General features: G+C 51.4%; 1 protein-coding gene across 3 annotated transcripts in view; it reads right to left on the reverse strand.

The window, feature by feature from the left end:
- The window catches only part of PLXND1 (plexin D1), a 68727-nt gene that overhangs the window by 4015 nt on the left and 37569 nt on the right, over positions 1-27143 (reverse strand). For all 3 annotated transcript variants that reach the window (XM_014251755.2, XM_088061838.1, XM_014251754.2), the window contains 19 exons: positions 25580-25670; positions 25171-25446; positions 24119-24268; positions 21189-21303; positions 20093-20200; positions 19309-19421; positions 18037-18144; positions 17365-17495; positions 16798-16996; positions 11248-11394; positions 10371-10527; positions 10064-10167; positions 9035-9098; positions 8129-8163; positions 6915-7019; positions 6022-6185; positions 4482-4629; positions 1373-1513; positions 485-559 (listed from right to left, as the gene is read on the reverse strand). In XM_014251755.2, the coding sequence (XP_014107230.2) occupies positions 485-559; positions 1373-1513; positions 4482-4629; positions 6022-6185; positions 6915-7019; positions 8129-8163; positions 9035-9098; positions 10064-10167; positions 10371-10527; positions 11248-11394; positions 16798-16996; positions 17365-17495; positions 18037-18144; positions 19309-19421; positions 20093-20200; positions 21189-21303; positions 24119-24268; positions 25171-25446; positions 25580-25670 (2431 nt within the window). The remainder of the gene's footprint in view (positions 1-484; positions 560-1372; positions 1514-4481; positions 4630-6021; positions 6186-6914; positions 7020-8128; positions 8164-9034; positions 9099-10063; positions 10168-10370; positions 10528-11247; positions 11395-16797; positions 16997-17364; positions 17496-18036; positions 18145-19308; positions 19422-20092; positions 20201-21188; positions 21304-24118; positions 24269-25170; positions 25447-25579; positions 25671-27143) is intronic.

The raw sequence follows: 27143 nt of genomic DNA on the forward strand, positions 1-27143 counted from the left end.
GCTCTCTTAGTCAGGAGACTACTCTCCCTGGTCAGGGCCAGGAGTGGAGTGGTAGTACGACAAAAATGCACTGCTGTAACAGTGCTGAGGGCACAGCACCAGCCCACAGGTTGCAGGGGGGTGGGAGCCAGCCAGAGCTACAGCCTCAATGGAGCAGGAACAGCAGGTGCAAGTTATTTTGGGGGTGGACCTTATCTGCATGTTTTGCTCTCCTGAAAGGGTCTACATATGTGGTAGCTCTTCTTCAGCCCACTCAAATGCCATTAAGATCAGCTGGGAATGACCAAACCAAGAAGTTGCCAGACAAGGGACAGAGAGTAGGTGCATATGCATCTATTACATATGTAGTGCAATTATGCACACTCCTGTGTGGTAATCCCTGCTCTGTGGGACTAGATGCAGGTGTCTGCCTGTGGGGTTACTGCAGCAATGGTTCCTCCCTTCCCAGGCAGGCCAGAGCCCGTGTGCTGTACAACCCACTCACCTGGGAGCGGTATCTCTTGGCGTATTTGTATATCTCAGCCATGGCGACATTGGTGTTGAACTCATTTCGGTGTTTCTTTATAAAGACAGAAAAGAGAGGGGAGAACATTAGCAGGATGGAGCATGTGAGTTCCAGCCCAGCCAGCAGGCACTGACTACAGTAAAAGCAGATTGTGCCTGACTTTACTGTCACATTGGTATAGCTGGATTTTTAAGGAAGGTGTGTTTGCTTGCATCAGGATGGGTCTTGGTCTTTTCAAAACCAGCTGTAAAATACCCATGCTGGGCAGCACTGCATACCCCTGTGCCCAAAGCCATTTCACATGAGGGGGCAGCACATCAGCTGCGCTGTGGAATATCAACAGAAAAATCCTGCTTGGTGCCCAAAGCTAAAACACCCTGGGGAGAAGTTTGATTTTGAGGAACCTGCGGTGCATCACTGGCAGGACTCTGATCTGGAATGTGTCTGCCAGCTCTCGTGGCTGGAACTAGGGCTGGCTGCCAGTGGCTGCCTGGGACTCAGGGCTGTCCCTGGCAGTTGTGCCTGGGAGCCAGCTGGCTGGGTGGCTGCAGGACTGCAGAAATCCGTGTCCAAACTTCCTGGCTTTTTGGCACTGGATTTTGCTCTCAACTCCCAGTGGTGCCAGAGCTAGTTAGGCTCAAGCAAACTCATGGGTGTTTACTGCAGCTCTGGCAGTAATTGAAGATGCTTGGAATTAGGTCAGATGAAGTTTGTGTATGGAAGTTTCAGGCAAAATATCCTCTATTGTGTGCTCCTTCCAGCATCTAAGCAGTAGCTGATTGCAGCCCATGTGCATTCACTGCTGTTGCCAGGCTCCAGCAGGACACTGAGCCTGCAGACTCAACCCCATCCTCTCCACCCACGTACCCGTGACTCCTCGGCAAGGTGGGCGTTCATCTCCTGCTCACTCAGGGGCGGCATGTCGTGGATTTGCTTGTAGTATCTCTGCACTATCTTCCGGTACTCAGGGATCTCCTTGGCATACAGCAATTTGTTGGTCGGGGAGTCCTAGAGCAAGGGTGAGACACCAAAATCAGGCTCTGGGCTGTTCCTGGCTGAAAACATTATTCTGTTTGCCTGACCAAAGCACTGACATCAGGCAGGGGCCCCAGCTACAGCTGGGTGCAGGAACAGCTTCGCTTTTTGTCCCAGCTGTCACCAGAGAGGAGTGCAGTGCTGGACAGCACTGAGGCACTGAACAGCTCATGGCAGAAGGGCTGAGACACATCAAGGATCTGTGGATGGGCACCATATAGAGACACAGCAGCATCCTACTGCCCTTGCATGAGCTGAACATCCATCAGCTCAGGGCCTGAGGAGGGGGTGATGGCTGTGTGCTTTAATTTGCAGCAAGCACAGGCTAAAAGCACACCCAGAGTCAGGTGGGGTGGCTTGCTGCCACGGGATGCTCTGCAGGTGAGGCAGCACACCTGTGCCAGATCAAACACTTGGGCTCTGTGGTGCTGTGTGTGGAAATTGGCAACAAGGGAAGGGCTTCTGCATGTATTTGCTGGGGCTTCTTGAGCAGCTACCTTGATTTAAGCTAAAGAACAAAGCTATCTTACAAGTTGAACTTCATCAGTTGCTTTTGGATTTGTCATGTAGCTTTGATTTATTTTGCATTGGCTAATCCAGCCTGCCTGGCCTAAATTGAGTGCACGTAAAGTAATTAACAGAGAAGACTGAATTCTCTTGATTAATGTCATCTTGGACACAACAGCCTTAACCTCCCAGCCACACAACTGGGTTGTACCAGTGGAGGCACAACCCTGCTGCCCTCCTTGCAAACATAGCATGAATAATTTTAACCTCAAGGCAACTCTGTCCTCCTGATATCATTACCCCAGGAATGAACTTGGCTGACTTCCCCAAGGGGAAGGGCCCCAGGCCTGGGGACACCAAAGGGAGTGAGATCACCATGGCCTGACACCCCAGTGTGGGTGTGCAGGACTGCTCCCCAGTGCTCTGACAGGTGGAGAGGGGAGGGGACCTGCTGATGGGAGGGAGTGGTGAGTTCTGCCCACAGGCAGCATACTTGGCTCTGTCATGCAGGAATAGGGGAGCCCGGGGTGACTCCAATCTGCTGCTGCAATCTGTAGCTTGGCTGATGCTGCAGGGGAAACAGGAAACGGGCACCAGATCCCACAGCAGTTTATTTTCAAACCCAGTGACAAGGCATTATGAGAATATGGTCCACTTACAGACAGCCTGCTCATAGCATTATGTTTTTTCCTTGGAAACACAAAGGAAAACCATGCTGCCTCTTTGCTAAGTTATTTTTTAATTTATGTCTGATTTGTCTCTATTATGAAGAGATGGGTGCCAGTTTATTAACTGCTTGTGCACTGGAGATGTAAGGACTGAGTCTGCTGTCACATTTGAAGTATCAAGAGCAAGGTACTGAAACCAAGGGAAGAATCCAGTCTGGAAAATGCTCAGTGGTACACTCCGTGTACATGCAAGCTGATTTTTATGCTGAGGATTTATTCTTCCCACATTACTCAACAATTCATTCACTTATACTATTGTATTCCAGAAAAGTGTTTCCATCTGCTGTCTGACTCCAGCTGACCCCTCTTCCCTTCATCTGCCACTTGACAAGGACAAATTGTAGGTGTTTCGTAACACATGCAAAAAAAAAAAAGACCAAAACCCAAACAAACATAACATCAAGCACTCATTAGATCTTCCTCCAGCATTAACCTCTCCCAACAAAGGCTTCCTGGAGCTCTGGAGCTGGGGGTGTAGCGCCCACCCCCTCACTGCAGGGTGTCCCCCAAGTCACACACTGTCCCCACCAGCCTCTGGGGTGGGGGGGGGCAGTGGGGGCGATTTACAGCATTTCTTAACAAAACTTATTTATGTCAGGAAGTTTCAAACGTCAGCACGGTGCTCGGCCAAGGCAGAGGGAGAAAAGCGACTGTGCACATGGGATGTTTTCCTGCCAGGCAGCCCTGCGGGAGCGTATGGGGCCTGAGGGCGGGAGCGTGTGGGGCCTGAGGGCGGGAGCTGGGCCCGCGCGTTTGCTCGCAGCAGCCTCAGCTCCCCCGCCGGTGTGCGGAGCCCAGCGGCCACCAGCCCCACGCTGGCCACGGCCACGGTGGGACGGGCACGCTGCAGACCACAGTGTTTGCCGAGTCCCTTGCACATGCTGACGGGTGGTGTCACTGCCATGGCCCTGGACAGCCTCACACCTCCAGCTGGGCCAGGCCTGGGCTGTGATCCCTCGACAGACACAGCCTGTGTTCAGAAGATTGGCTCACCTCCTGGGCTTCTCTCTGAGGTGAGAGGCTGTGCAGAAATCACCAAGAGCAAAGACTGAAGCTTCACCTGGAGCTGTATCTTTTTCCATCCTGTCACTGGAAGTTTACATTGTCCCTCAGCTTGTTTATGGGACCACTTTATGGCAATGGTGTCCCCTAAACCAGCCCTGACTGGAGGAGCTGGGCTGCCCATACCCCATATTGGTGTCCTGAGCAGAACTGGCCCCCACCTCTGCTCACTGTTCCACGTTGTGCCCCTACCTAAGACAACAGCAGAAAATACTTGTCTGCTTCAGCACCAGCTCAGCTGGGTGAGGAAGCGTTTCAGACGCAGTGCTGACTCAGCAGGTGCTCTGCCATGGCTGCAGGACAGCTCATGGAGCTGATGGGTGACCCTGAGCACACAGCCCAGGGCTTGGTCTCCCCCACTCTCAGAGCCCCCCAGGCTGGGGGTCCTGCCTTGTGTCCATCCTGCCTGTGACTATGTCCCTGCTCCCTGGCTACGGTTTGTGACAGAGGAGGTACAAATTTCAAACTCAAGCCTGAACAAAGGGGTGGGCAAGGGACGGGAAAACGCATCCCTGGGGACAACCAAAACTCAGCTGCATGAGCCCAAGCATGGCTCCAGCCAGCCATGGGAGGGAGGCTGGGCTGGGGACCTCTGCCCGCCTGTCCTTGTGTGTGACTGCCCGAGGTGCCCTGGCTGGATGTACCTTGCCCAGCTGCAGGTCAGAGAGCGAGCAGGCGTCGATGAAGGCCTGGGCGATCACAGACAGACAGGCGTCGATGTGGTCTGTCTTGTCAATGTCGAAGACAAACTGGGGGTTTTTCAGGATGTTGACCCAAAACCTCAGTGGTAGGCTGCAAAGGGAAGGATCCAGGGACACACATGAGCTAAATTTTTGTGTACCAGAGGAAGAGGGGCGGAAATGCAGAAAAGACGATGATAGAAAAGGAGTTGTAGTAGTGAGATGGGTTCTGCTACTTAATCACCCTGGTACAGACCCTTGATAGAGGGGCAGGGACACACCTTCTCCCTCAAGACATTTTTTCAGGCTGAAGGACATGGCACATACAGCCTTCTCTAGGCACACACATGTCCCTGCTCCTTCAGCAGCTGCAGGCCCAGAGAGGCACCCGCAGCTTTGCCTGTGTGGCTCCGTTGAGTCAGGCTTCCCTACTTGCTGCTGTTTGGAGCAATGGTGTCATCTCCTGTTCCCTCTTTCCTGACACTAACCATCATCTGGTTCTGATAGTGAGCCTGGCCCCACAAAATGTATTTCATCTGTCTTTTTTTTTCCTGTTCTCTCGTCATATTCTCCTTCAGTTATTTCACTGCTGATTTGGCCACAACACAGCCTCAGTCTATTGCTCACCCTTCCTACCCTCCACAGCAGCTGAGAGGTGAAAGTCACTGTAAGTCTTTGCTCTACAAGCCAGTGAAGGTAGCAAAGGGTAGGCAAATCTGTTGCCCAATGGTTGTACCTGCATGCCTGCTCTCCCAGTAAAATTTGGTTTTAATTTTCACATATTGGGCTGGAAACACTTCCTGTCTCCACAGCCTCCAAAGTGCTGAGCCTCTCCTTGACACTCTCTCCAGGCTCCCTGCTCTCTCCATTTAAATCCTCTGGTTGCTTTCCTGCACTATTTCCCCTTCACTTTGGCTCCTCCACCCCATTCCTGCTGCTCATGTCCCTCAGCACCACTCCATCTGGTCCCACTGCTGTGGTGCTCACCAGCAAGCCACTGTCACAGCTCCTGCTCCCAGAGTCCCCTGAATACCCCAGAGACTCAGCCTGGTTACAGATGTAAGTCAGGAAAAGTGCTACTAAAGGGCAGAAAAGGCAGAAAGCAAATGAAAATGATCCAAATATGATGGTTTCAGAATTTCCATGACGTTTTAAGACCTGACATGGTCTTGGACTCTCAGATCTTCAGTGCTTGCAGCTAACTCCATTGCTGTCTCCCATCAGCCTATTTCTCCTTTCATTATTTGTGTGTGCCAGTTCTTTCTGCACTTTGTCTGCCCATGCCTCCTCTTTCAGCTCACTGCTCCCCTGGGCTTCTTATTTGTTCAAAGCTCTCCAATCCTATGTTTGGCTTCATCTTTTACAGCCCTCTCTGCCACCCTCCCTGTTTTCCAAGTCCCTCTTCTACTTTTAGCAACCTAATGATTAGTCCAGGACACCAGGGTTTTGCAGCTGCCGCTCCCTAGAGATGGAGGGAAGAAAAGAAGGATTTCCTTTTCCAAACCTGTTGGTCTTCCAGATGTGCAGAGTGTCAGGGTCTGTGATCCCTCTCTTCTCTGCCTGTTCCTCTAGGAAGTCAAAGAAATACTTCACAGCCACGGGTGGTTTATCGTCTCGGATACTGAGAATGGCTTTGAACAAGTCATCCAGGAACTTCTGGAGTGTGCCCTGCAGGACAAGGACACAGTGGACCCTGGGGAGAGCAGCAGCACCCAAGCCCAGGAGAACAGCAGAGGGGCTGTGACTGCTGCACAGTAGGGGAAACCCTTTGCTGCCACTTGGATAGGTCAGCAGAGAGAGGGGATGCCAAAGCAGGGACGGAACAGTCTGTTTGTGGATAGTGATATAATAAACGTGCATTTGGGGTTAATTTCTTTTGGCATCTTTGCTGGGATCTCACATCTGTGCTTTTTCTGTACACCACAGACAAAGAAGACCAGAGACTGCTGGCCATCCCTGTGATCTTTGCTTCAGCGAGGCACCATGCTAGGATTAAAGATGGGCCAGATCTGACCTCAGATCACACAGACATTTCTCTTGCTCCCACAGCTGAGCATCTCCATCTCCTGTCCCAGCAGCATCTCTTTCTGGGGAGATGGGTTCAGGCCTCAGCTGTGCATCTCAAGTCCTGAGGCAGCCAGAATCCCTTTTGTCTGCACAGACCCCAGTTCATCCCAGGGAGACCATGTGGGGCATCACACAGCAGTAAGGATGAGCTGGGAAGCTGGAAGGACCCTGAGGAGCCCGACAGCCTCACTAAACATGCTCCAGCCATCCAGGAGAGGAGTCCCACTGCCTTTGGGGAGCGCCAGTCCTGCAGCGCTCCTTCCTTGGAGCTGGTCCCTACAGACCATGAACAATCCCACCTGCCAAGAACAGGGGCAGCCCAGCTCCTACCTTGGTGGAGAGTAGACGTGTCAGGTAGATCTCTGGAAGAACCTTCTTCCTATGGCTCTGTCTGTGGGACTTCTTATGTTCCACTGATTCGTCAGTTGGGAGAACCTGGTCCCAGATAAAGCACATGGTCAGAGCACTCTTCCCTGGAAGTGTCACACTACATTTTCCTTTCAGGCTAGAATTTCAACCACATATAAAATTCAATTAAAAAGAAGTTACTGCTTTATAAACACACTCTTATATGGCTTTTAAAAAGTGATCCATAATACTCAGTTTTTCTGACATTTGTTTCTCCTGTTCTCTTTATTGCCTCTTTCACCACAGATGATGGAAATGAACTCATCCATCTCCCTTTGCACACTGGCCTGCTTGCCCCCCAGGGCTCTCACACCCCTGTCTGGGCTGCACCTCGGGCTCCCAGCAGCAGTGCACATGGCTTCTGCACAAACCAGCTTTGCTCAGATTTGGAAAAAGCACAGTATGTAGGAATGCTGGCTTTTTCAAAACAAAAATGAATATTCCACTGCTCAGGTCGCTGAATTACTCTCTATAATGCCAAAGCAAGCAACTGATGTGCATTGTTTCACATGTGAACAGTTGCTTTCCCATCCCTTTTCCTTCCTTGCTCTGCACACGTGTGTATGTGTGTGTGTGTGTGTGTGTGTGTGTACATGTGTGCTTCTACTTGAGCATGGAAACACTTGCAGAGAAAAAAACCCCTCAAACCAAGCTATAAAATATTGTTGTTGTCCATAACACCTTTTCTCATGACAGCTTTTAGCAGCATTTAGCACTTGGCGCTCCCAGCACGGTGCAGCAGCAGGAACCCACAGACCTGCTCAGCCCGGGGAGCCCGTGGGATGCCAGGAGCTCCCAGCAGGTGACTCAGCCGAGGTGTCACTGGGTGCTGCCACTGCCACTGTGCCATGCCATGCTCTGACCATGCCTCTGAGCTCTCTGTGGCTGCCAGCAGCTCGATCAGACACAGCAATTCCTCTGCCATCCCAGTAATTCTTTATCATGTCCCTTAATCTACAGATAAAGCTTATCTACAGATCACCTTTCTGTGCCACTTTGAACCCTGCTGAAGAGAACTAATGAGCCCTGATGCAGCTTGTGCATCACATCTGACACTACAGCCCACAGCTATAATTGAAATTAATAGCAGCCCCACATGCAGCCATCATCCCTGCAGCCAGGAGAGGGATACTTACCAAGTGGAAGTACTTTTCAGTGTCCAGATCCTTCACTGTGAAGAAGAGAAACACAGTGGCTCAGTCAGGGGGGGCCCAAACTGAAATCCACCTCCACTGGTGACCTCCATTTCAGAAGGCATCTGAACCCCAAGAACCCCAACACCAAGCTGGCATTGTCAGCCACAAGTGATCTCCGCATTTCTCTTTGTTTTGGGGTTGTTTATTGCATTATGGGGCTTGTGGCAAGTAACACTAGGAGGTACTTCAAGGGGGACCTGAGGCCTCCCAAGGGATGTTTTAAGAGAGACTCAGGAGGGCACGAGATAAGGATGAACACAGGCACGCTCCTGCACCCTGACACCCTGCTGTGCCCTGCTGTGTCCCGCACTCCCACGATTATTCCCAACCCATCATCAGGGCAGCTCAGTCCCAATCAGATCCTTTCCACAGCAGGCAAAGGACTCCTGGCGAGCCAGGCTCTCTGCAGGAAGCCTGAAAACAGGGTTTGAAAATCCTTGTTTAATGTGGATTTCTGTCTCACTTGGTCTGTTTTCACTCTGCACAGCCCAAAACCTAGAAATGCACTGGCAAGGGAGTGAATATATGTAACTGGGAGGGACATGACTTTTTCAACCAAGTAGTTTTAGATTCTTCCTTTCTCTCACTCTGTCAGCACAGATTGGATGCCAGCTCCCAATGAGGGTGTGAGATGAAGGTGCAAGCACCTTGAGGGCTGGGAGAGCACCCTGCACCCCATGAGGCAGAGGGAGGAGACTGGATAGCACATTTAGAGCCACCACATCCACAGCACCCAGGAACGGGGGCTGGCAGCATCTTCCAGCATCCCCAGCCAGAGGCAACCCTCTGACAGTGCAAGCATTCCTGTTCAATCAACAGCAGCAGGGAAGAGGGGTGAGATGTTACCTCTCCTCAGCGTGGTGTCCTTCTTGTCCGTCAAACTCATGGCCAGGGATGCCCCCTCAGGGATCTGTGGAGGAAGGGAAGAACACGGACTGATGATGGGGACCTTATCAGCGCCTCCCTGGTCCTGGGGAGATCCCAGGAGCTGGGGGATGCTGGTGCACTCATGGCCCTGCCACAACATCCCCTGAACCTGCCCTGCCCCCCCTTATGTGGAAAGGGAATTTTCAATACAATTACAAGATAGTGAGGTTCTCAAACCCGGTGAGAATTGGGCAAATACACATATCTGAGATACATTTTTGGATGTGGACAGCAGGTAATTCAAAAAGGAAGGAGAGTTTGGCTGTGCAGGTGCTGGTTTGCCATTCCCCAAACGGGAGAAGAGCCGTGGGGCTGGCACAGCCTGTGCTGCGGGGCACGGTGCCAGCTCAGCTCGCGGCACGGCTCTCACCCCGATAACCATGCTAATGAGCACTCAGCTCCACTCTTGTTTTCCAGGCACGGCTACAGACCAGTGAGGATTATGCTTCCAGGCATACCAGGGAATATGAAAATCGTTAAGTATTTCTAGTTTCATTTAATTTTAAGCAGAAAAACAGTCAAGAAAACAATCTGATTCACCATGTTTCCTCATATTTTTGGCCTCACTTCCTTGACGGTATCCCCCAGCCCTGCTCTCAGAGGAGGCACTGACAGTTGTAGCTGCGATTTCAGCAGGAGTGTGGATCAAGAGCACAGTGATACTAATCAGCCAGGCTGGTGTCCCTTGGGAGTAAGAGCTTTTTCCCCTCCTCTTTCTGTTGTCAGTAATAACTTGTTTTGCATGAAGAGTGTTAATTAGTTTCTGTGTGTTGCAATATTAACGAGATTCTCGCCAGGGCAGATGTCTATTCCCTGGAAGCTCTTGTGGAGCTATGGAAACCTCTCTGCTTGTTCATGAGGATCCTGTTTTCGGAGAGGAACCGTGGCTGGCCCTGGAGGCCAGACAGGCTCTGAGGCGGGGCTCCCCTGAGGTGTTGGTAGCTTTACCTTGTAATGTGCTAATGTGTTGAGTTTCTTCCTGCCATCCTCCACCACCGAGGTGTCATCGAGGTCCCGCAGGATGTAGCTGTCAGTGCTGGTGGCGAACCACTCTGAACACAGAGAGGGGAGAAGTGAGACCCCAACCCAAAGGAGACAGGGCCGGGGGGTCTGGGACTGAATGTCTGCCCTGATGTCTGCTCTCCTGTCCACGCTGCTTCACCCATTGCTCCGATGAGCACCAACAGCTGCTGCACAACTTTCAGTGCTTCACCTGTTTTTACAGACTGGCTGGTCCCATGCACCTGGTCCTTACCGAGGTCAACATCTTCCACCCTTGGCCACTGGGAGTAGGGGACGTTCTTGCAGAAGGCCTCCAGAATTTTCTCTTTCACTTGACTGAGTGTGTCCGTGTCCATGGCTCTGACACTCAGGGAGTCCATCCCACAGCCTTGGAAGGAGACGTTGAGGTTCTGCAGGCAGAGGCTGTGTTAGGGACAGCCTGCCTGGTTCTGCTGGCTCCCAAGAATGCTTGGAAGCTGTTGTGTCTGCACAGCTCTGGCTGGTGTGCCCTGGGCCCCGTGCTGATGGAAATCAGGCTGAACTAATGTGGCCATCGATGCTCTACAGCATGAGAAACACTGATTTACAGCCCCAGGGGCTGAGGGCTCTGTTGACCAAGCTGGGAGAGCACAGGGAGCAAGACAGCAGCCCCTCTCATGCTGTCTTGCTAATGGGGCTTGTCCACCACGAGGCAGGTGGAAGAGCCAGCCCCATTACCAGCTGTGTCCTCAGCTGCTTGGCTCCAACTGGTTACTAATGGAACCACCAAGGCTCATTGCTCAGCCTCCGTTTGATGCAACAGGCCAAGCTCCACTGCTTAAACCAGCTCTGAGCCTGCTGCAGGATGGGTCTGCTGCAGCACCTTGAGAGCTCCTGGACAGCAGGACAGGCAGCTGTGAGGGCCTACAGGCTGCCACAGACACCCTCTCAGAGACCAGGGAGGCACAGATACTGCCTCAGTTGCGGTCCAAAGCTGCAGGGCAAGGAGAGCAACTCCTTCTGTCAGAAACCCTCTCCTCTTTTTGTCTGGGTGTCCCCTCCTGTCACCAGCTGTGCAGACCTAAGTGCTACGAGCATGGCATATCCATCTCAGCTCAGCTCTGGGGAAGCCCCAGCATGTGGGTACTCACCCTTGGCTTTGCCTCTATGTTCTCCCTCAGCAGCCACTCCTCGTTGAGGGTGTACCTGGCCTTTCCTGTAATGGCGTCAATGGAACCCTTGTTAATCTGCTGTTTGATGGCACAGATCAGCAGGAAGAAGGGCTCTCCAACTGTCTCCTGGAGAAAGGAAAGAAGACCAAGTCAGCAAACTGGAGCTGGTGGTGACAGGTCCATCAGCAGTGCAGCAGGGACAGGCTCTGTGTGGACAGCAAAGGTGCCTCTGCACACCAGGGAGCAGGACTAGTCCACCCCAGGTGCTGCAAACACCTGTCGGGGGCCATCGCCTCCCAACTCCCACTTGCCTCTCTGTGAGGCTGCTCAGAAGTTTTCAGGCTTGTGGGAACATGAGAGCACAGATGGGGAAGAGGACACAACAGCCAACAACAGCCGCAGGCCATTTTTGGGGATGCTGTAACTGTCAGCATCAACACTCCATCCAAGTTCTGCAGCAAGCACTGGAGCTGTGGAACACCATCGATGGGCTGTGCCAGTTTGTGCTGTCTCAGGGGCAGAGCTGGAGTGCTGCTCAGAAGGCAGAGACATCTGCATGGCTGTGCTGAGCGGGGATGCACACATGATACTCGGCAAAATGCAAATGTGCATTAATTTACATGGGAATCACACAGGAACAGGGAGAATCTAGCATACAGAGATGCTTCCTGCAATCTGACAGGGTGCAGACTGTGCAGCATGCTGCACTCAGCAGGACAAGATAGGGCTGATGTCCACAAAAATCTAAGAACAGACATATTTGGACACCCAGCTTTCTCATGAATGTGTCAGCTGAACCCCTCATTGCACTGCCTGGTTTGCCACTGAGCTCCATGGGAGTGAGCCCACAGCCTGGGCCTGTGGCTCTGGGAACCAGCGTTCATACTTCTCATACCACAGCAGAGCCCTCATCACAGCAAAACAGAGGATCAGGGTCAACAAGCTGTTCCCATGTGACAGCAAGCAAACACACCATTTAACTCCTTACATTCATCAAACCTAAGTCCATGGGAGAGGTGAACTGTGGCACTCCTGTAGCAAGAAGGAAAAATATAATAGGGAGCATCTATTTGTGATGGGATTCAGCTACGCAGTTTAATGCCAAATTCCTCATCCACTTCTGCCTGCTGCACTGATGTGCAAGGGAAACATAAGCTATTTTCTTAAGGAACTCTTCAGTGTTAGAGTACATCCCATTCTCCCTAATGTTCACGTTCAATTTCTTTCCAATGAGGCAAGTGCAAATTCTGCACATTTCTGTGTTCTGAGCCTCCCCCTCGCACACACAGGCCTGCCATCTGAGAGCCTGCTCAAGACAACAGATACCCGACAGTTCTGATATTTCTCAGCTAGGAATTGCTAAATCCTGTTCAATCTGCTTCTTAATTAAAACTTGGTGATTCTTTTATTCTAATTGCCCTATAATTGCTAAAGCAATTAGTTGGATGTCAATTTGGATGCGCTGCATTTGGTGCGGTTGGTGATAGGGCTGTCAGTGGGCACACGCCGTCTGTGCCAGCAGGGCACTCCCTCTTCAAGGGGAACTTTGTGAATCCTGGGAAGCTCCCTGGGTCTGCTGCAGGGGTCTAATGATTCCTGCAATGCTCCTGTGAGCAGGCAGCACCAAATGGGCTCCCAGCAGGGCCGCGGGTGCTGGAATGCAGGAAGGCATGGCTTCCAGAATGTAGAGGAAGGTGTGGACTCAGGAAGTGGAGAAGCTGAGGATTGCAAAGAGTGAAGAATGTGCAGAAGACACAAAGAGTTCATTTTGGAGAGAAAGGCAGAAGCAAGATATAACAAGGGGACAACACTGACATGGAGACCTGTTTGTGCTGCAGTACCACTGCCCTCATACTGCGAACCACAGGGCACCACTGGCTGGCCCCACACGGGGTCATCCGTCTCTGACACTGGCCATGCCACCACCAGGAGCCCTTTTTGTGTCACTTGTGAGCAGGGACAAACCTGAGCGGGGCTCTGGAGCCTGCCCATCCCCACCACAGGCAGCTGCAGCCACAGGGAGATTGCAGTGCCTCCAAAGCCATTAAAAAAGGGCGAGTGGCAGCGATGTGGGAGCCCCCAAGGACTGAAATGAGCGTGGGCTGCACCGGCACCGTTTGGCCCAGGCCAGCCAAGGGGACACAGCGACACAGCTCCACTGCAGAGATGCTATTTCTGTTTGGCTTCTTGGCTTTCAGGCTCAGGAACTGTGGGATGTTATGGAAATCTGCAAAAGTGCTAATCAGACAGCGAATTTCAAAGCGGGGAAAGAAGGGCTGGCAGGCAGGGACTAGAGATAAAATGGCAAACTTGTGAAACCTCCAGCATTGTTCGGAAAACTCATCTGGAAAGGAATCAAAACTGTCTTTGGACTTGGCTAGTTAGGAGAAAGGAAGTTTAACCAGAAGAGATCAGTGCTGATTCAGGACAAAAAAATACTTAAAAAAACACAGTCTGGGGCCTTTTTTTCCTCCTATTGTGAATGTATTTTAATGAGACTTCATTTTCATTTTTGACTGAACTGTTATGGGCCCTTAAAGCTACCCAGGGCACTGAAATAACTGCAGTAATGGAAAGCACAGTTCAGGCTGGCACAACTTGAACTGTTCCACGCACGAGGAGCGTGGGAGGGCTTCGTTTTTATATGCTTGGGAAAACAAAGAGGTTTAGAGCACAGACTGGATTCACATGTTGCTGCCCTATTAACACAACTCTGACAAGTTATTATAGATGTCCTCCCAGGAAGACACTACAGCCATTTCCAAAATGTTTTGGTGAGCCTAGGGTGGGAACAGCACAGAAAGCAGCTGCTTATCCCAAGTGCCTGCTAATTTTGGGACAATTATCTGTTAGCATTCTGTGAAGAACCAAACCTCCATTCCACATGCAAAACTTGGGTAAGCTTGGACCCAGACATAGAAGCTGAATTCCAGCTGAATTTCCTTTAACTCCCCAACTCTGTTAGGAGCCAGGCACAATAGTACCACAGTAGCTTGTGGAGAAGGCTTTCTTTTAAAGCTTTTCCCACCAAAACTCTAGTGCAAAGTAGAGACGTGGACCATTTCATCTACGATTCTCACTCAGTTCTGCAGAAGCAGAGTTCTGCATTGATTGTGCAAATCCTGCCAGCTCATCCCAGCCCCTCACACACCGAGCCAGCCCCCCCAGCGGACTCCATCGCCTTCAGGTGCCCTCCACATGTGCAGACGAATGCCTGTGGCCGGCAGCTCCTTCCCAGCTGAAGACAGCTCCTTCAAATCATTTTCCCCCAAAACACAAATGGACGGGCTGTTAGGCAGAGCATTAATGCGAAACAAATGTTTTGAGCGTGTAGCGTTGACTTACAAGGGAAAATACAAGCACTTGGAATTTTTCCACTGCACAACGGCGGGGACTTTCGCAGCAGCTGTTTCAAATAGACATTGTGATTAATGGGGATAATTCAGGAATGAAAACCAGGCCCATCATCACATGTCTGACAGAGCAGTGCTACAGGCAGGCAGGCAAGCCTTCCTTTTAACCAAGAAATGCCTCTCCAAAGGCAGTGGAGTTTGATCCTTAGGAATGCAAGGCACACGGGAGCCCTTTGGCTATCACAGCTATTTAAATCACAGTCCTGAGCTGACACCAACCGTGTGGAAGGAGGTGCTGTCTGTTCTGCCACAGGAGCTCCATCCTCATTTGTGTGGTGGGGAAGATGCCAGCTCTGCTGATCTGGATCAAGCTCCTGTCCCTTTGCACAGCTGGGCTTGTGTCACCCGGGACAAATTTCCTCTCCAGACACTCCTGTCTGACCAATTCTTTTCCCTTTTCATATTTCAGGAGCAGCTCAGTGTCTCCTCTGATCCCACCTTCTCTGTGGAGCATGTGAGATATCAGAGTCTTCTGGAAATCAACTTCATTGCACTTTAGTTTGGAAACCATTTGCTTTCAGAGATGGGAAAGAGGCTGCAGCAATGCTCTGCTCTGCCATGGCTCCAGGCTGGACATGGGAGGCCTGGAGAGGACTGCAAACCCAGTGTGCAGCCTTAGCCCTGCCAAGAGCTGCTGCAGGTGAATGGAAGTTCACATTCAGCCCAACAGCTCTGCAAAGGACCCAGTCACCTCACAGTCCTGCTCCCACCATGCCCTATTCTCATCCTCCCTCTGTGAGGCATGAGCAGGGGGAAGCCAGCCTGCAGCTCACAGCAGCACTGCCCGGCCCTGGGGATGGCCACAGCCCCCCCAGGATGGCCACAGCTCCCCCAGCCCCAGCCCAGCTGCAGGAATGGGCAGCTCCCACCCCATGCTGCATGTGGAGCTCCTCACCATTACTAAGCCACCTAATGTACTCAAGCCTTCAGGCCCACGTGATAGGGCTCCACTTTCCTCTTTTTCTTTTTTCACAGAGAAATCCTTCTTGCACAATGTCCATTTTTAGCACAAGCTGGAGCTGGATCAGATGCCTCACATGTGGTCTCCCCTCCCCAAAAGGGAAAATCAGCACATTTTTTTCTACAGTGATTAAACTACAGGCACAAAATCTGAAGATTAAAAAAATTTTACTAATTTCCTCTTTTCTGTCCTAACAGGCTGGATATAGGGCTACATTGGCATAGCCATCCTTATCCACTCCTGTAACTTTTCCTTTATTAGACTGGCTAACTGTGTCTGCTGAAATGAAAGATTGTGAACTACAAAACCACTGGCTTTAGGACAAAAAGTGATTATCTGGGATAAGAAGACATCACAATATGTATGATGGCAATACAGAATCACTTCTGTGGATGTAGAAAACACTTTGGGAAAAGAGGTTTTTTTCAAAGGCTTTTTCAAGGCTCTTCCTGTGGGTATAATGGGGTATTCTCCAATTAACTGCTGTGGAATCAATTAAGTTATTGCTCAATTCTTCTGGGGAATTCCAAACAGAACTGGCAAATGTTGGAGATAAAGCATTGAGCAGATGGACTGCTGATGGCTCTGAGATGCCAAACATATTCCTGCTTGTTACCGAGAGAAGACCGGCAGCCTTCTGGGACAGACACCCCACCTCTCCTGCTCAGATTCATGCAGAACCACGAGGATGCCTCTGCATAAGAGGCCGCACACAGCAATGGGCAGCGATCCAGAGCAGCCCCTGCCCCGGTGCCCTCAGCCCTTCTGAGTGTCGTGGCTCCTGAGGCAGACCAGTCAGCATGGCTGTGCCAGCTGGCTACAGGAACAACACATGACCGGGTGGTTCCCAAAACCTACAGCCACTGTGGTCGTTTTTCAGCTCCACGATGGCTCTCCTCAAGCATAATGAAAATGCTGATCCATGTTCTGGCCTGCCATGAAGACTGAGCTCACCAAAGCCCTGGGCAGAACTGGAGAAGCAACTGAACTTGAGGTTGCTTTCCTACGCCTGAATCATTCAATACATCAGTTTGCCAAGTGTTTGTGACCATTTGAGTGGCACTGCTAGCAAGTGCCAGATCCTAGGCTGTCCCCCACATCCCTGCTGCACACAGAGGTGACCCTGCACCCTCTGGCAGGGACTGGTTCTCTTACTCTGAGATAGCTGTACATGCAGATGGACATCCAGTTGGTGAGCATCTTCTCCACCACAGATTCTGTCCTCCTCAGCATAAGCTTGGGGTTTTTGGAAGCTGAAGCATCTATTAGATCCACCAATAGGTCCTTCATGATGCTGGTGTAATACTCCAGTTTCCCATGCAATGCAATAGTAAGCAGGGAGGCCAGGTTACACCTGAAACACAGAATGGTACAGGACTCAATCCCCAATCCAACGAGACTGAGCTGCTGACTGGCACTAAAAAACCCAACACACAAAGGCAGTCTCTTTGACAATTTTCATGAGCCTTCTGATTGGTGTTACAAGTTCCAACCCTCATTCAGTGCTGCGGGACCTCAGGCCAGCTTGCACGCTCTTACTGGTAAGCCAAATGAGTAAGTGCTCTTGAGGGTTTATGGCCATCCATTTCTAAGAGAAATGTGTAGGGAAGTGTGACTCAACCATCCACTGAAACACACAGCCCCAGACACTGGCTGGATTGCTCTGGGTTAGGAATAAATTAGTCTCCTCCAGCTGCCAAGTCTTTGGTTCTGAAGTTATACCTGTCTCTGACAGCAAAGTCCTTCTGTTGCTCAAGAGCGTGGACAAACACGATGAGGAAGTGCTTGTTGTTGAGTAAGGTGGAGAACAGAGAAATTCCTTCTTCCATGTTGGGTCTGCAGTTCTCAGGGATCTGAAGAAAAATTTAGAAAGCAGACTAAGAAAACCTTGCTTGTTGCTTTCCTCCACATTTTATCCCTCTTGATGGCAGGGATGCCCCTACTGAGCACAGAGATACTAATCAGAAGAGCTCCTCCTCCCTCTACCTGACACAGACAGCAGCTTTGCTGGCAAGGAACACACAGCTGGGTCAGTGGCAGTGGCCATTCCATTCTGTTCAGCACTCCTGAGGATACCTGAGCACTGTGACCAGTTTGGGGCTCCCCACTATGAGACAGATGGAGCAAATGCAGCTGAGGGCTGACAAAACAATTAGTGGTTGTATAAGGAGAGGTGATGAGGGCTGGGTTTGGTCAGCTTTCAGAAGTTCTAGTGGGAGATCTTACTGCAGCCTCAGGGTTAGAGAGCCAGGAAGGATCCCAGGCCAACGCTTCTTCATGCAAGGGCAGATCCACAGATCTGCCTTCTTCAGCCAGCCAAAGCTGATCCAGTGCTGCTCTGTGTTAATGGTTAGCAACACCCAAAAGCTTTTGTTCTGTTAGGGGGGTACTCACCTTCCACTCCCCCACCAGGAGTGGATGTGTTTCCTGGACCTGGGCGCCCGCCTGTGAGCTGAGCTGCTGGGATGGCAGGATGTAGCACTCCTCGTAGAGAGAGGAACACTGGAACCAAGAACAGTGTTAGGGGAGGGCACCTGTGTGCTGTGCACCTCAGGGGAATAAGGTGGAGAGGCATGTCATTGGGACTAAAGCCACCCATTCCAAAGACATGCACGGGGCTGGCTTATGGAACTTTGAAACACTTTGGAAGAGCCTCCTGAATGAGCAAACACCACAAGGATGGGGGAGGCAGACGTCTGCACAGACACAAGGCTGTTAGGGCAGGGAGACTGCAAATAGAGTAATGTGACAGCTAGAAAACTCTCAGAAGAGAAAGCTTTACAGAAGACTATATCAAAATAGAGGAGTTCTGGGTGTTTCGACATATGTAACTTTTAAAACAGATGGGAAAAATGTTTAAATCTCTAGCATTCATATACCAGCCTGAATCTTAAAGCCTCTAGTGTGCAGAGATATGGAGACTGCGTAACTGAAAAACCTGAGTAATATCTACTAATGAAACACTCTGCAGGCATAAATCATCATCTCAGTCCTCAGCACTGACACACAACTGCCTCGGGGTGAAATACAGCCAGAGCGAAGGGCGCACAGCCCCGCAGCGGAGCGGCCGGTGACAGGAATGATGGCACCAGCACGTCTGGTGCAGCTCTGGGAAAGGACTCCAGACAGACAGATTGGGACTGGGTGCCCAAGGCATATCTCACTGGGAGCACCACAGCCCAACCTCAGACTGTGAGGAAGAGACAGAGACATGCAAAGGCCTCCCGAGGACTTGCCAAGCTGCTGGGAATGCTTGGGGGCACCCTGCATGGGACAAAAAGCCCCTCTCCCTGATTACCAATTCACCCTTCAGCCACCCTTCAGCCTCTGCTGAATGGAGTGGGGTGACACTGGAGCCCTTGAGGAGACCCCAGCACTGTGCTTGTGAGAGCTCTTTCAGAGGAGGTGTGCAATGGCCCCAAACAGGCAAACCAGAGCAACTCCAGGACAAGCCCTGCCGCCAGCTCCTGTCATGTGCGAGCAAGCTCAATCTTGTATGACACTCCAGGAGGTGCGGCTCCACTTTTGATGATAATTAAGGCTGAAATATGTGACAAGTAAATATATAACAGTGGAATGATTTTGTGACACTGTAAAAGCCCTTTAGCAGAGCCCTAAACTGGTTGGGACATATCTGGGAGCCCGTGACACGCGCTGTCTCCTTACTTTGGGGAAGAACGTCCTGGTGACAAAGTGCCTGTACTCCAGAAAGGGGATCCCCTGGCTGCGGTTTAGCTCCTTGGTCAGGTCTGTCATGTCTGTCTGCAGCTCTGCAAAACCTGACACAAAGAGATGTGCAGATGGTGAGAGCCCAGTTCACCAGCCGAGACAGGCTGGCACTGGAGAGCACAGCACGTCTCGTCTCTGCCGTGCCCTGGGGGGGCTGAAGCTGTGTTTCCTCTGAGCAACACATTCCCACCAGGGTTTGACCATCAGACTGTTCACCTTGCCCCAAGCACCAACAGAACATTCTCTGGCCCAGGAGCCCCAGGAGCCCCAGGAGCCGCAGTCCCCTCAGGACAGGTGGCAGGATCATGGGCCGCGGAATGGTGGGTGCCAAAACCTGGAATATTTTTCCCATTGTTCTATGAGGAGCGTGTTGCAGTTTCTGTTGCACCCAGGAGGAAAGCACACTGCAGGTTAGCATGATCTTCAAGTAACCCTCTGACACCAGAGGGTTACTGACAACTTCTCTAACCCCAGGGCAGAGAAGCTGGTGGCACTGGAGATCAGTGGCTCGCCCAAGCCAGGCAGCAGGACAGTGGCAGGGCCGCACTTCCAGCCACTGAGCCTCATTCCCAAACCCTGCCAAAGCTCACAGGCAATCACAGAAATTCTCCTACAAGTAATTCTATGAACTTCTACACAGCACAAGGTGAATTGCTTCAAGCCTGCTGACCTGGCATCCCACTCCTAGCCATGGTTCCTCGGCACCCAGACAATGACTTACCTTTGCGGATTTCTTCCCGGATCTGTGACTCCATCTCCTCCATCTGGAGCAGGGTTTTCTGCCAGTAGCGCTCAGCTCTGCGGCTCTTTGTGCAGAACACAAAGAGAGCTGGAAAAGAGGAAGAGAATAAGCCTTTTGGACCTGGCCTTAGGAGCAGCTGCAGCTGGGATCAGAGCAGTTCTCTCTGACATGAGTGCAGAAAGCTAAAGCCAGAGTTGGTTTCACACATACCACCAGACTGGTAACTGCTCAGGCAGTTGTCGATTATCTGTAAATAAGTAAAACCAGCTGGAATTTAATGATTGTGCTGTAACTGTCATCTTCAGTTTAGGTCTGGGCTGTCTGTATTCAGCTTAACTGTATATTAATGTGTTTCAGCTGATTAATGAATACAGAATTGAGGATGTTTACCACCTGTATTACAGTGTTCGTATCTGACAGTCTTCCCATGCCTCCAGAAATACGTTTCTAATGATGAGTGGTGCATCTAGTAAATAGGGTGCATTAGAGCCTTTATTAAAAATAAACAAAATCCTTACTCTAAAGCCCTCATTTGCTGTGAACTGGCAGGTTTCTTGCTGCACAGTCATTCTGGGCATGTGATGAACCTAGCCTGAGGACAAAGGTGTGCAGCACAGCTTCCAGCCACATACATACACCAGTGTGCCTGCTTCAGATTTGCAGCTAAGGATGCTGGCTCTGCTCTTCCTACTCGGCCGGGCACCTGTCACTGTTCGTTCCTGATGGCAGGATCTTGGCCTAAGAGCGAATGGTCTGGGACAATCATGCCTGTGATCAAGATCAGATTCTCACATCCTTCTTTATGTTGTATTATAGTAACTATTAAGTATTTGGGGAAAAGGGTAAGTGTATAAATATCACAGGTTCAAGTAACAGAGCTGAGCTGTGGATTCAGCCAGGAAAAGCTCTGTGCTGCGGGGAGCTGTGGTTCTGGTAATAGCTGTGTGCCATACCTGCTGCACCCAGACTAGCTTCATGTACTGCACAACTGCAGCACTCAGAGTCACCTGCACACCTCCACATGCAGAGAGAAAAACCTTGCCACAGCCTGGAAACACAGCGTTCCTTCCCTTACCCACGACAGAGAGGACCAGGAGGATGCTGCAGATAACGATGGAGACAATGATCGCGGTTTCTCCTCCCCCAAGGTGCAGCATGGCGATCGTGTAGTTGAACTTTCCAACTTGGATCTGAGGAAGGAGAAGGAGGGAGGAAAAGCAGGAGCTGAGCAGCAGATTGCCAGGGGTCTGGGGGCAGGAGGGACACAGGGCAGCACTCAGCACACCTTCACCCGAGGACTCACTGAGCATGCTGGCACAGCCTCCCAGGCTCTGTGGGAGGGAGGCCGGGCTGTGCCCTTCACTGCCAGACCCTGGGCACTGTGTGTGTCCCTGGAGAGCCCAGTTCCCTTCCTGGGCTCTGGGGGATGCCAAGGCCACACCCAGCAGGCTGTGATGCTGCAATGGTGCCCATCCCAGGGCCACCACAGGGCTTTGGTGGCAGAACTGCAGGCCCCAAGCCCCACTGTACCTGCCCCAGAACAGACAGCCCTTTCCTGGAGAGCCCACAGCCCAAGGCTGCCTGCACTGCTCTTACTAGAACATCACTTCCACTAATCATCAGCTTCTTTATGGCTCTGAACAGCCTTTGGAGCCCTGCTGCTCTCGCTCTTCTCCTCCAAAATCAGAACGACTCCCACCCAGAAGAAGTAGGGTTGAGAAACTTTAGTCCTTGAAATACAAATAAACTAAGGGAATAAAAATAAATGAGACCATAGACAAGTAATGATCTTGTGGCTAAAGCAGTGAAAGGGGTGTCAGAAAGTGCTGGCTCTGCTCTCAGCCTGTACTTCTTGTAACAAGCACAAACCACTAGAGCTCAGTGCTTGGGTCTCCTGATCTCCAGAAGGGAAGAGGCCAGCACACATCACAGGCTGGCAAGTTACTGAGTGCCTTTTACAAACAGCCCTTTGGGCCCTCGGGATGAAAGGATTCCACAGTATCATCTGATAAGGAAAACTCATGACAGACAAGGCTTTCGCTTCTGGAAATGAGAGTTTCACTTCTCCCAAAAAACAAGAAGTGAGAGAAACTTGAGAAAAAAACCTTGAGGTAGGGAAGAGCTCCAATAATTTTATTATTTTGATTCATGTTTTGATTAATCAAAATTAATCTTTGTTTTCCTGTGTCATGGAACACCTCTGGGAAGGTGCCCACTGGGGTGGAATTCCAGCAGCTCTCAGCCACTGGACCAAAGCCATCCCACAAGCAGGATCTTACCACCACCTCCACCACCAGACACAGCTCCATCCTGAGGGAAATCCAGCCCTAGCTCTAGGAGCACTGGTGAGGGCATGGCTGCTGCCAGTGGAAGGCTCCTGGCACTGAGAGCTTTGGTCTCTACCCTGGCACATTGCCCAAGAGCCACAGCACGGCAAGAGCACCTGGGCAGGTTCACTAAGCAGCCTCACATGCCAGCCTCAGGATCTCCACTTTTTCCCTCTGAAATGCTGCAATGAGCCAGCTCCTCAAAGTGTTCTGAGTATTTTTCTCCCCACCAGCTCAACCTTTTGCATTTTTCTGAGAAAAAAAGCCCACATCTGCTGTTTAATTCAATTTTTAAACTGTTTGGTTATGAACAAAGATGGGCCTGAATGTCATGACAAGTCTCTCTTGTGTAGCTGGACAGCTCTGCTCAACACCCAGTGCGACCCAGCAAGGTCCCTGCACATGCCTGCCCTGTGTCACCAAAGGCATTTCTCAAGTGTGATAAGGCAGTGGCCACTCATGAGGGCCACTCTGTAGGTTTAGGTATGGCACAGGTTTGGCAATTAAGGCACCTGCTAATTAAGCAGATTAATTAGCTGCACTTTCATTGCTGGTACGCAATGAACGGCTTTGTGATATTTAGGGCTGGATATCACTCTCCTGCTTCCTGGGGATTTGCCCTGATTGGTTAATGTCACCAAGACTAGCAAACTCAAAAATTCCTTTTTTTCGACAAAGGGATTCCCCTGTTTCTCAGTTCTTACAAAAAAAAAAAAAAAAAAAAAAAACCATAAAAAAATTACCCTGTTTAAAAATCCTGTTAAGATGACTCAAGAAATTTTGTTACTTCTGCATTTCCATGTTTCCAGTTTGCAACAGAATTTCATACACCTCAGATTGTTGCCAGATAAACTGGACAACCCTGCCAGCAAATTGGTAGTGCCTCCTTGTTCCTTTCTCCTGGGCAGCCCAACTCCACAGCTCCACAGCTCCCTCCAGCTCTCCTTCCCCTCCCTGCCCATGCCTCAGGCTCCCATCCATCCCCTGCCAACACACGGGCTGGGAGAGGGCAGGGGGGTCTCCCTCAGAGGTGGAGGCATTTTCTCTCCAGACACAAAGAGCCATGGTCACATCCCTGCGTGGCCGTGGGCTGTGTATGACATGAGGGAAACTGAGGCAAGCACAGCAGTTCAGTCAAGCCCTCTGGAAAACAGGACAGTAGTAAATTGTGGTGCATTTGCAGACACAAAGAGAAGCAGCAGCCCTGAGCGCTGAACTCTTTGCAGTGAGAGAGCAGCAGCCTTTGCGAGCCCTGAGCACAGCTCTCACCCTCCTGGTCACAGCACAGGGACCCAGCTCAGTGAAGGCTGCACTCTCATGGCCACTCGTAGCCCTCCTGTTGGTGGGAGCACAGCCAGTGGCTTAAAGCTCTAAGGAAATCCCCAAACATATCTCATGAGGGGCAGAAAATCAGTGCAGGTGACAAAACCTCACACGCCTGAGAGCTGGCTGTGCCTGACAGAAGTGACCCTGGCACAGTGCAGACACCCGGCAGGCAGCTGCGGGTGCCCCACGGCTCGGAGGGCAGCCTCCAGCCCGGGCCCTGCATCCTGAGCAGCCACAGCACGGTGTGCCTTGTCCACTCTTGCCCCTGTGCAGCCTCCTGCAGGGTCAGCAGTGTGTGAGCTGGGCTGTCCTTCCTGGTGTGAGGGGACCCCGCTCGCAGCTCCGCACTCACCGTCACCGGCAGCTGCCTTTCCGAGGAGCTCAGCGACTCGTTGATGGAGCAGTGGATGACTTTGTCTGAAACAATCTGGATCTCACACGAGATCAGGCCGATTTTCACCTGGTACTCATTGCTCTCCAGGCCCAGGCTGTCAGGCTCTTTCTAAAGACAGAAATGAAATCAGGATGTCGGCCTGTAGCATAGCAGTTGGAACTGCAATCGATCTTCCTGCTTTACTTTCCATATTCCCTGCTGTTTGGCAGACCTGGGAAGACTCTCCCTCACCAAGGACTTTTTTCCAGCACTCCACAGGAAAGCCAAAACCAGGCCATTCCCCATTTTCCTGTTTCCCATTCTTCACTCAGCATGGGGCATAGGATGAACAAGCCCCTCATGGAACCTGGAAAAATCTGCTTTTGATCGGGCCTGCTGTGCATGGAAGATAAGGATGTAAGTGCTCATCTGGGAGCGGGGAAGGATGTACAACGGATGGGACAGCCAGGGGATGCGCCTGCAAAGCCTGAGAAAGGGGGAGCACATTTCTGGAGCACGTTGCAAACAATTAGGATATCCTGCAGCAAACAATGGCCTTTGAATTACTATTGCTCATTGTCCAGGCCACTCAGCTTCTGCACCCCAACTTCCTTGTGAGCTGTGCTGAATTCAGTAGCCAAAAGAGAAGAATGAATGATCTGTTTCTGCAGGAATAAACACCTATTGTCAGGCCCTTCTGCAGCACCTGCCTGGTTTCAGGCCAGGGCATTGTAATTCTTTTCCACATGTCCAATATCTCATTTAGCCCCTTGCTACAACACCCTCCCTGGGCAGCTCTCTGGCATCGTGCCTCAGAAGGCATTCCCAGACCAGGCTGCATCTCCTGGGGCGGAGAGATGTACAAGCTGCAGTCTGAGCCAAAACCTGTTCCTGCCTATCCAGTTCCCATCCACCCCCTTCTCTCTCCTGTGTCTGTGGACGGTCCCTGTGCTGGTACTTAGGACTGAGGAGCTGCCCAGGGTGCAGATGGTGGCACCCAGAGAGAAGCAGAGCTGTAACAACCCTCTTACATGTATGACCAGAGTTAAGGGCTCGCCAGGATGGTGCTTGATCCACTTCTCCTTCTTGGCTGTGGAGAACTGGGGGTCAGAGTAGTACCCCAGGCTGAATTTGCTGATGTGCAGGGCCTCCTCGGGGTACATCTCCTCATCCAGAGCCGAGCGCTCGTCCGTGTAGAGACGCCCGTTGAGGAAGAAATCGACGGGGGCTGGCTTGCTCCCCGCAGTAACGTTGGAGGCGGCTGGGGAGGGGCAGGTGATGGCAGTGTCAGTGTGCACCTTACAGCGCTGAAAGCAGAAGTGTGAGGTGTCAGAACCCAGCACCACGAGTACTCCCAGCCCATCCACGGGCCAAGGCCACAGCTTCACCCCTTCTGGCAGCAGGCATCACCCTGCTCCACCACCGGGCCAAGGCACCCACCGTGTGCTCTCTGCCGATGCCACGGACAGCCATGGACACATTCTGCACCAGCCCAAAACCTCTTCCTTCCAGGGTGATGATCCTGCCCCCGCTTTGAGAAGGGAAGAAAGAGAGGGTGACTGCAGAGGACAGTGCAGCAGTGAGATGTGGTGGCTGCATCTTCCTCCTGTCATTTTCTCAGAGATGTTTCCAAGCTGCCTGAGCAGAAAATGTGACCCAACTGCCAAAGTCTTCTTCCTAATTACAGCACAGATCCACACAGCTACCACAATATCAGGGAAGAAAGGAAGGAAGGAAGGAGGAGTAGATGCTCTGGTAGAAAGTGGGGAGCTTCTTCCAGAATCAGTGACCTGTCCCCCTTATTCCCACTGCCCAGAAGAGCAGCCTCTGCATGCCAGGGTATGCAGCAGGCATCCTGGCCACTGGCCAAGTAAGTGACCTGTAAATCGATGGCCAGGAGACATCCCCTGCCCCTGCCCTGCAACAGCCCACACAGAACTGTGACACTGGGAGAGGGAAACATCCCTCATCCTGCATCTTCCAGGAACTTCTCATTCAGATCAAAATGTGAAAGTTGCTGTGTTTTGAATCTGCTTGGGGGGGGGAATGCAACACATGGACCTCTCACTGTGCAGTCAACTAACAAGAATATCGAGCAGCCCTAACATGCACAAGGCAGAGCAGTGGTGGGAGAGCCATCACCACTCATCTGCACCCTGGATCAACCTTCCCCTTCCTCCATGCCACATTTGACTTGTTTGGAATATTTGCCAGGGAACAGGCAAGACTCACAAGTCCTATTATCTGAAGAACACTCCAGGCTCAGTGACTCTGGGCACGTGGCCCCAGAGCTCTCTGAAGCCTGGGGATATCACGAGGAAGTTATGATCCAAGTTTCTAACTAGGAGCTTGTCACATCTGCAGACTAGTGTACAACTTTTGCATTGGTTTAGAATTTGGTTATATGGATTATTTTATCAATATGGTAAGAGAAATCAGATCCAGCTGAAGTTTTAAACAAGTTACCAGTGCCTCATGGCCACCAGCCCAGCTACGTGCTGAAGTAGCCAGACTGCACGAGCCATGCCGGAGGCTGGAGAGAGCCTGCAGGTATCATCCCTGTTCTCTGAAATTTGGGAACTGCTCTAAATACCAAGGAAGCAGACTAAGATGACTGAGAAATAGCCCAGTGGTTTCCTTTGTGACTACAGGCAGGACATTCTTCCCTTGTCTCTTTTTAGACACTGCTCTCGCCACTCAGCAGTTGGAAGCCTGCGAGGGGCTGTGCCTGGCTGAGTCATGGCCCTGCCTTTCCCCTAACATTCCCACAGCCTGCAGCCTTGGCATTGTGCTTGGGAACAGAGAGGCAGCTTTGTTCCAGGGGATCAGACCACCAGAGCCTGCTCATGCTCGCCCCTGGGCGTGCTGCTTTCAGCGATGTCCTGCCGGCACAGCTGCTGGCCTCCCAGATTTCCTAGTCAGCCCTGGCTTTTTCAGGCTCCAGGTGAGGAAGGTGGTATTTCACCACAGTATCCAAAGGAACAGAAGCCTGAGAACTCCACAG

Source organism: Pseudopodoces humilis, chromosome 13, assembly GCF_049639895.1.
Source record: "Pseudopodoces humilis isolate 2021_Gansu_Grassland_sample_001 chromosome 13, ASM4963989v1, whole genome shotgun sequence".
NCBI classification, from domain to species: Eukaryota; Metazoa; Chordata; class Aves; order Passeriformes; family Paridae; genus Pseudopodoces; species Pseudopodoces humilis.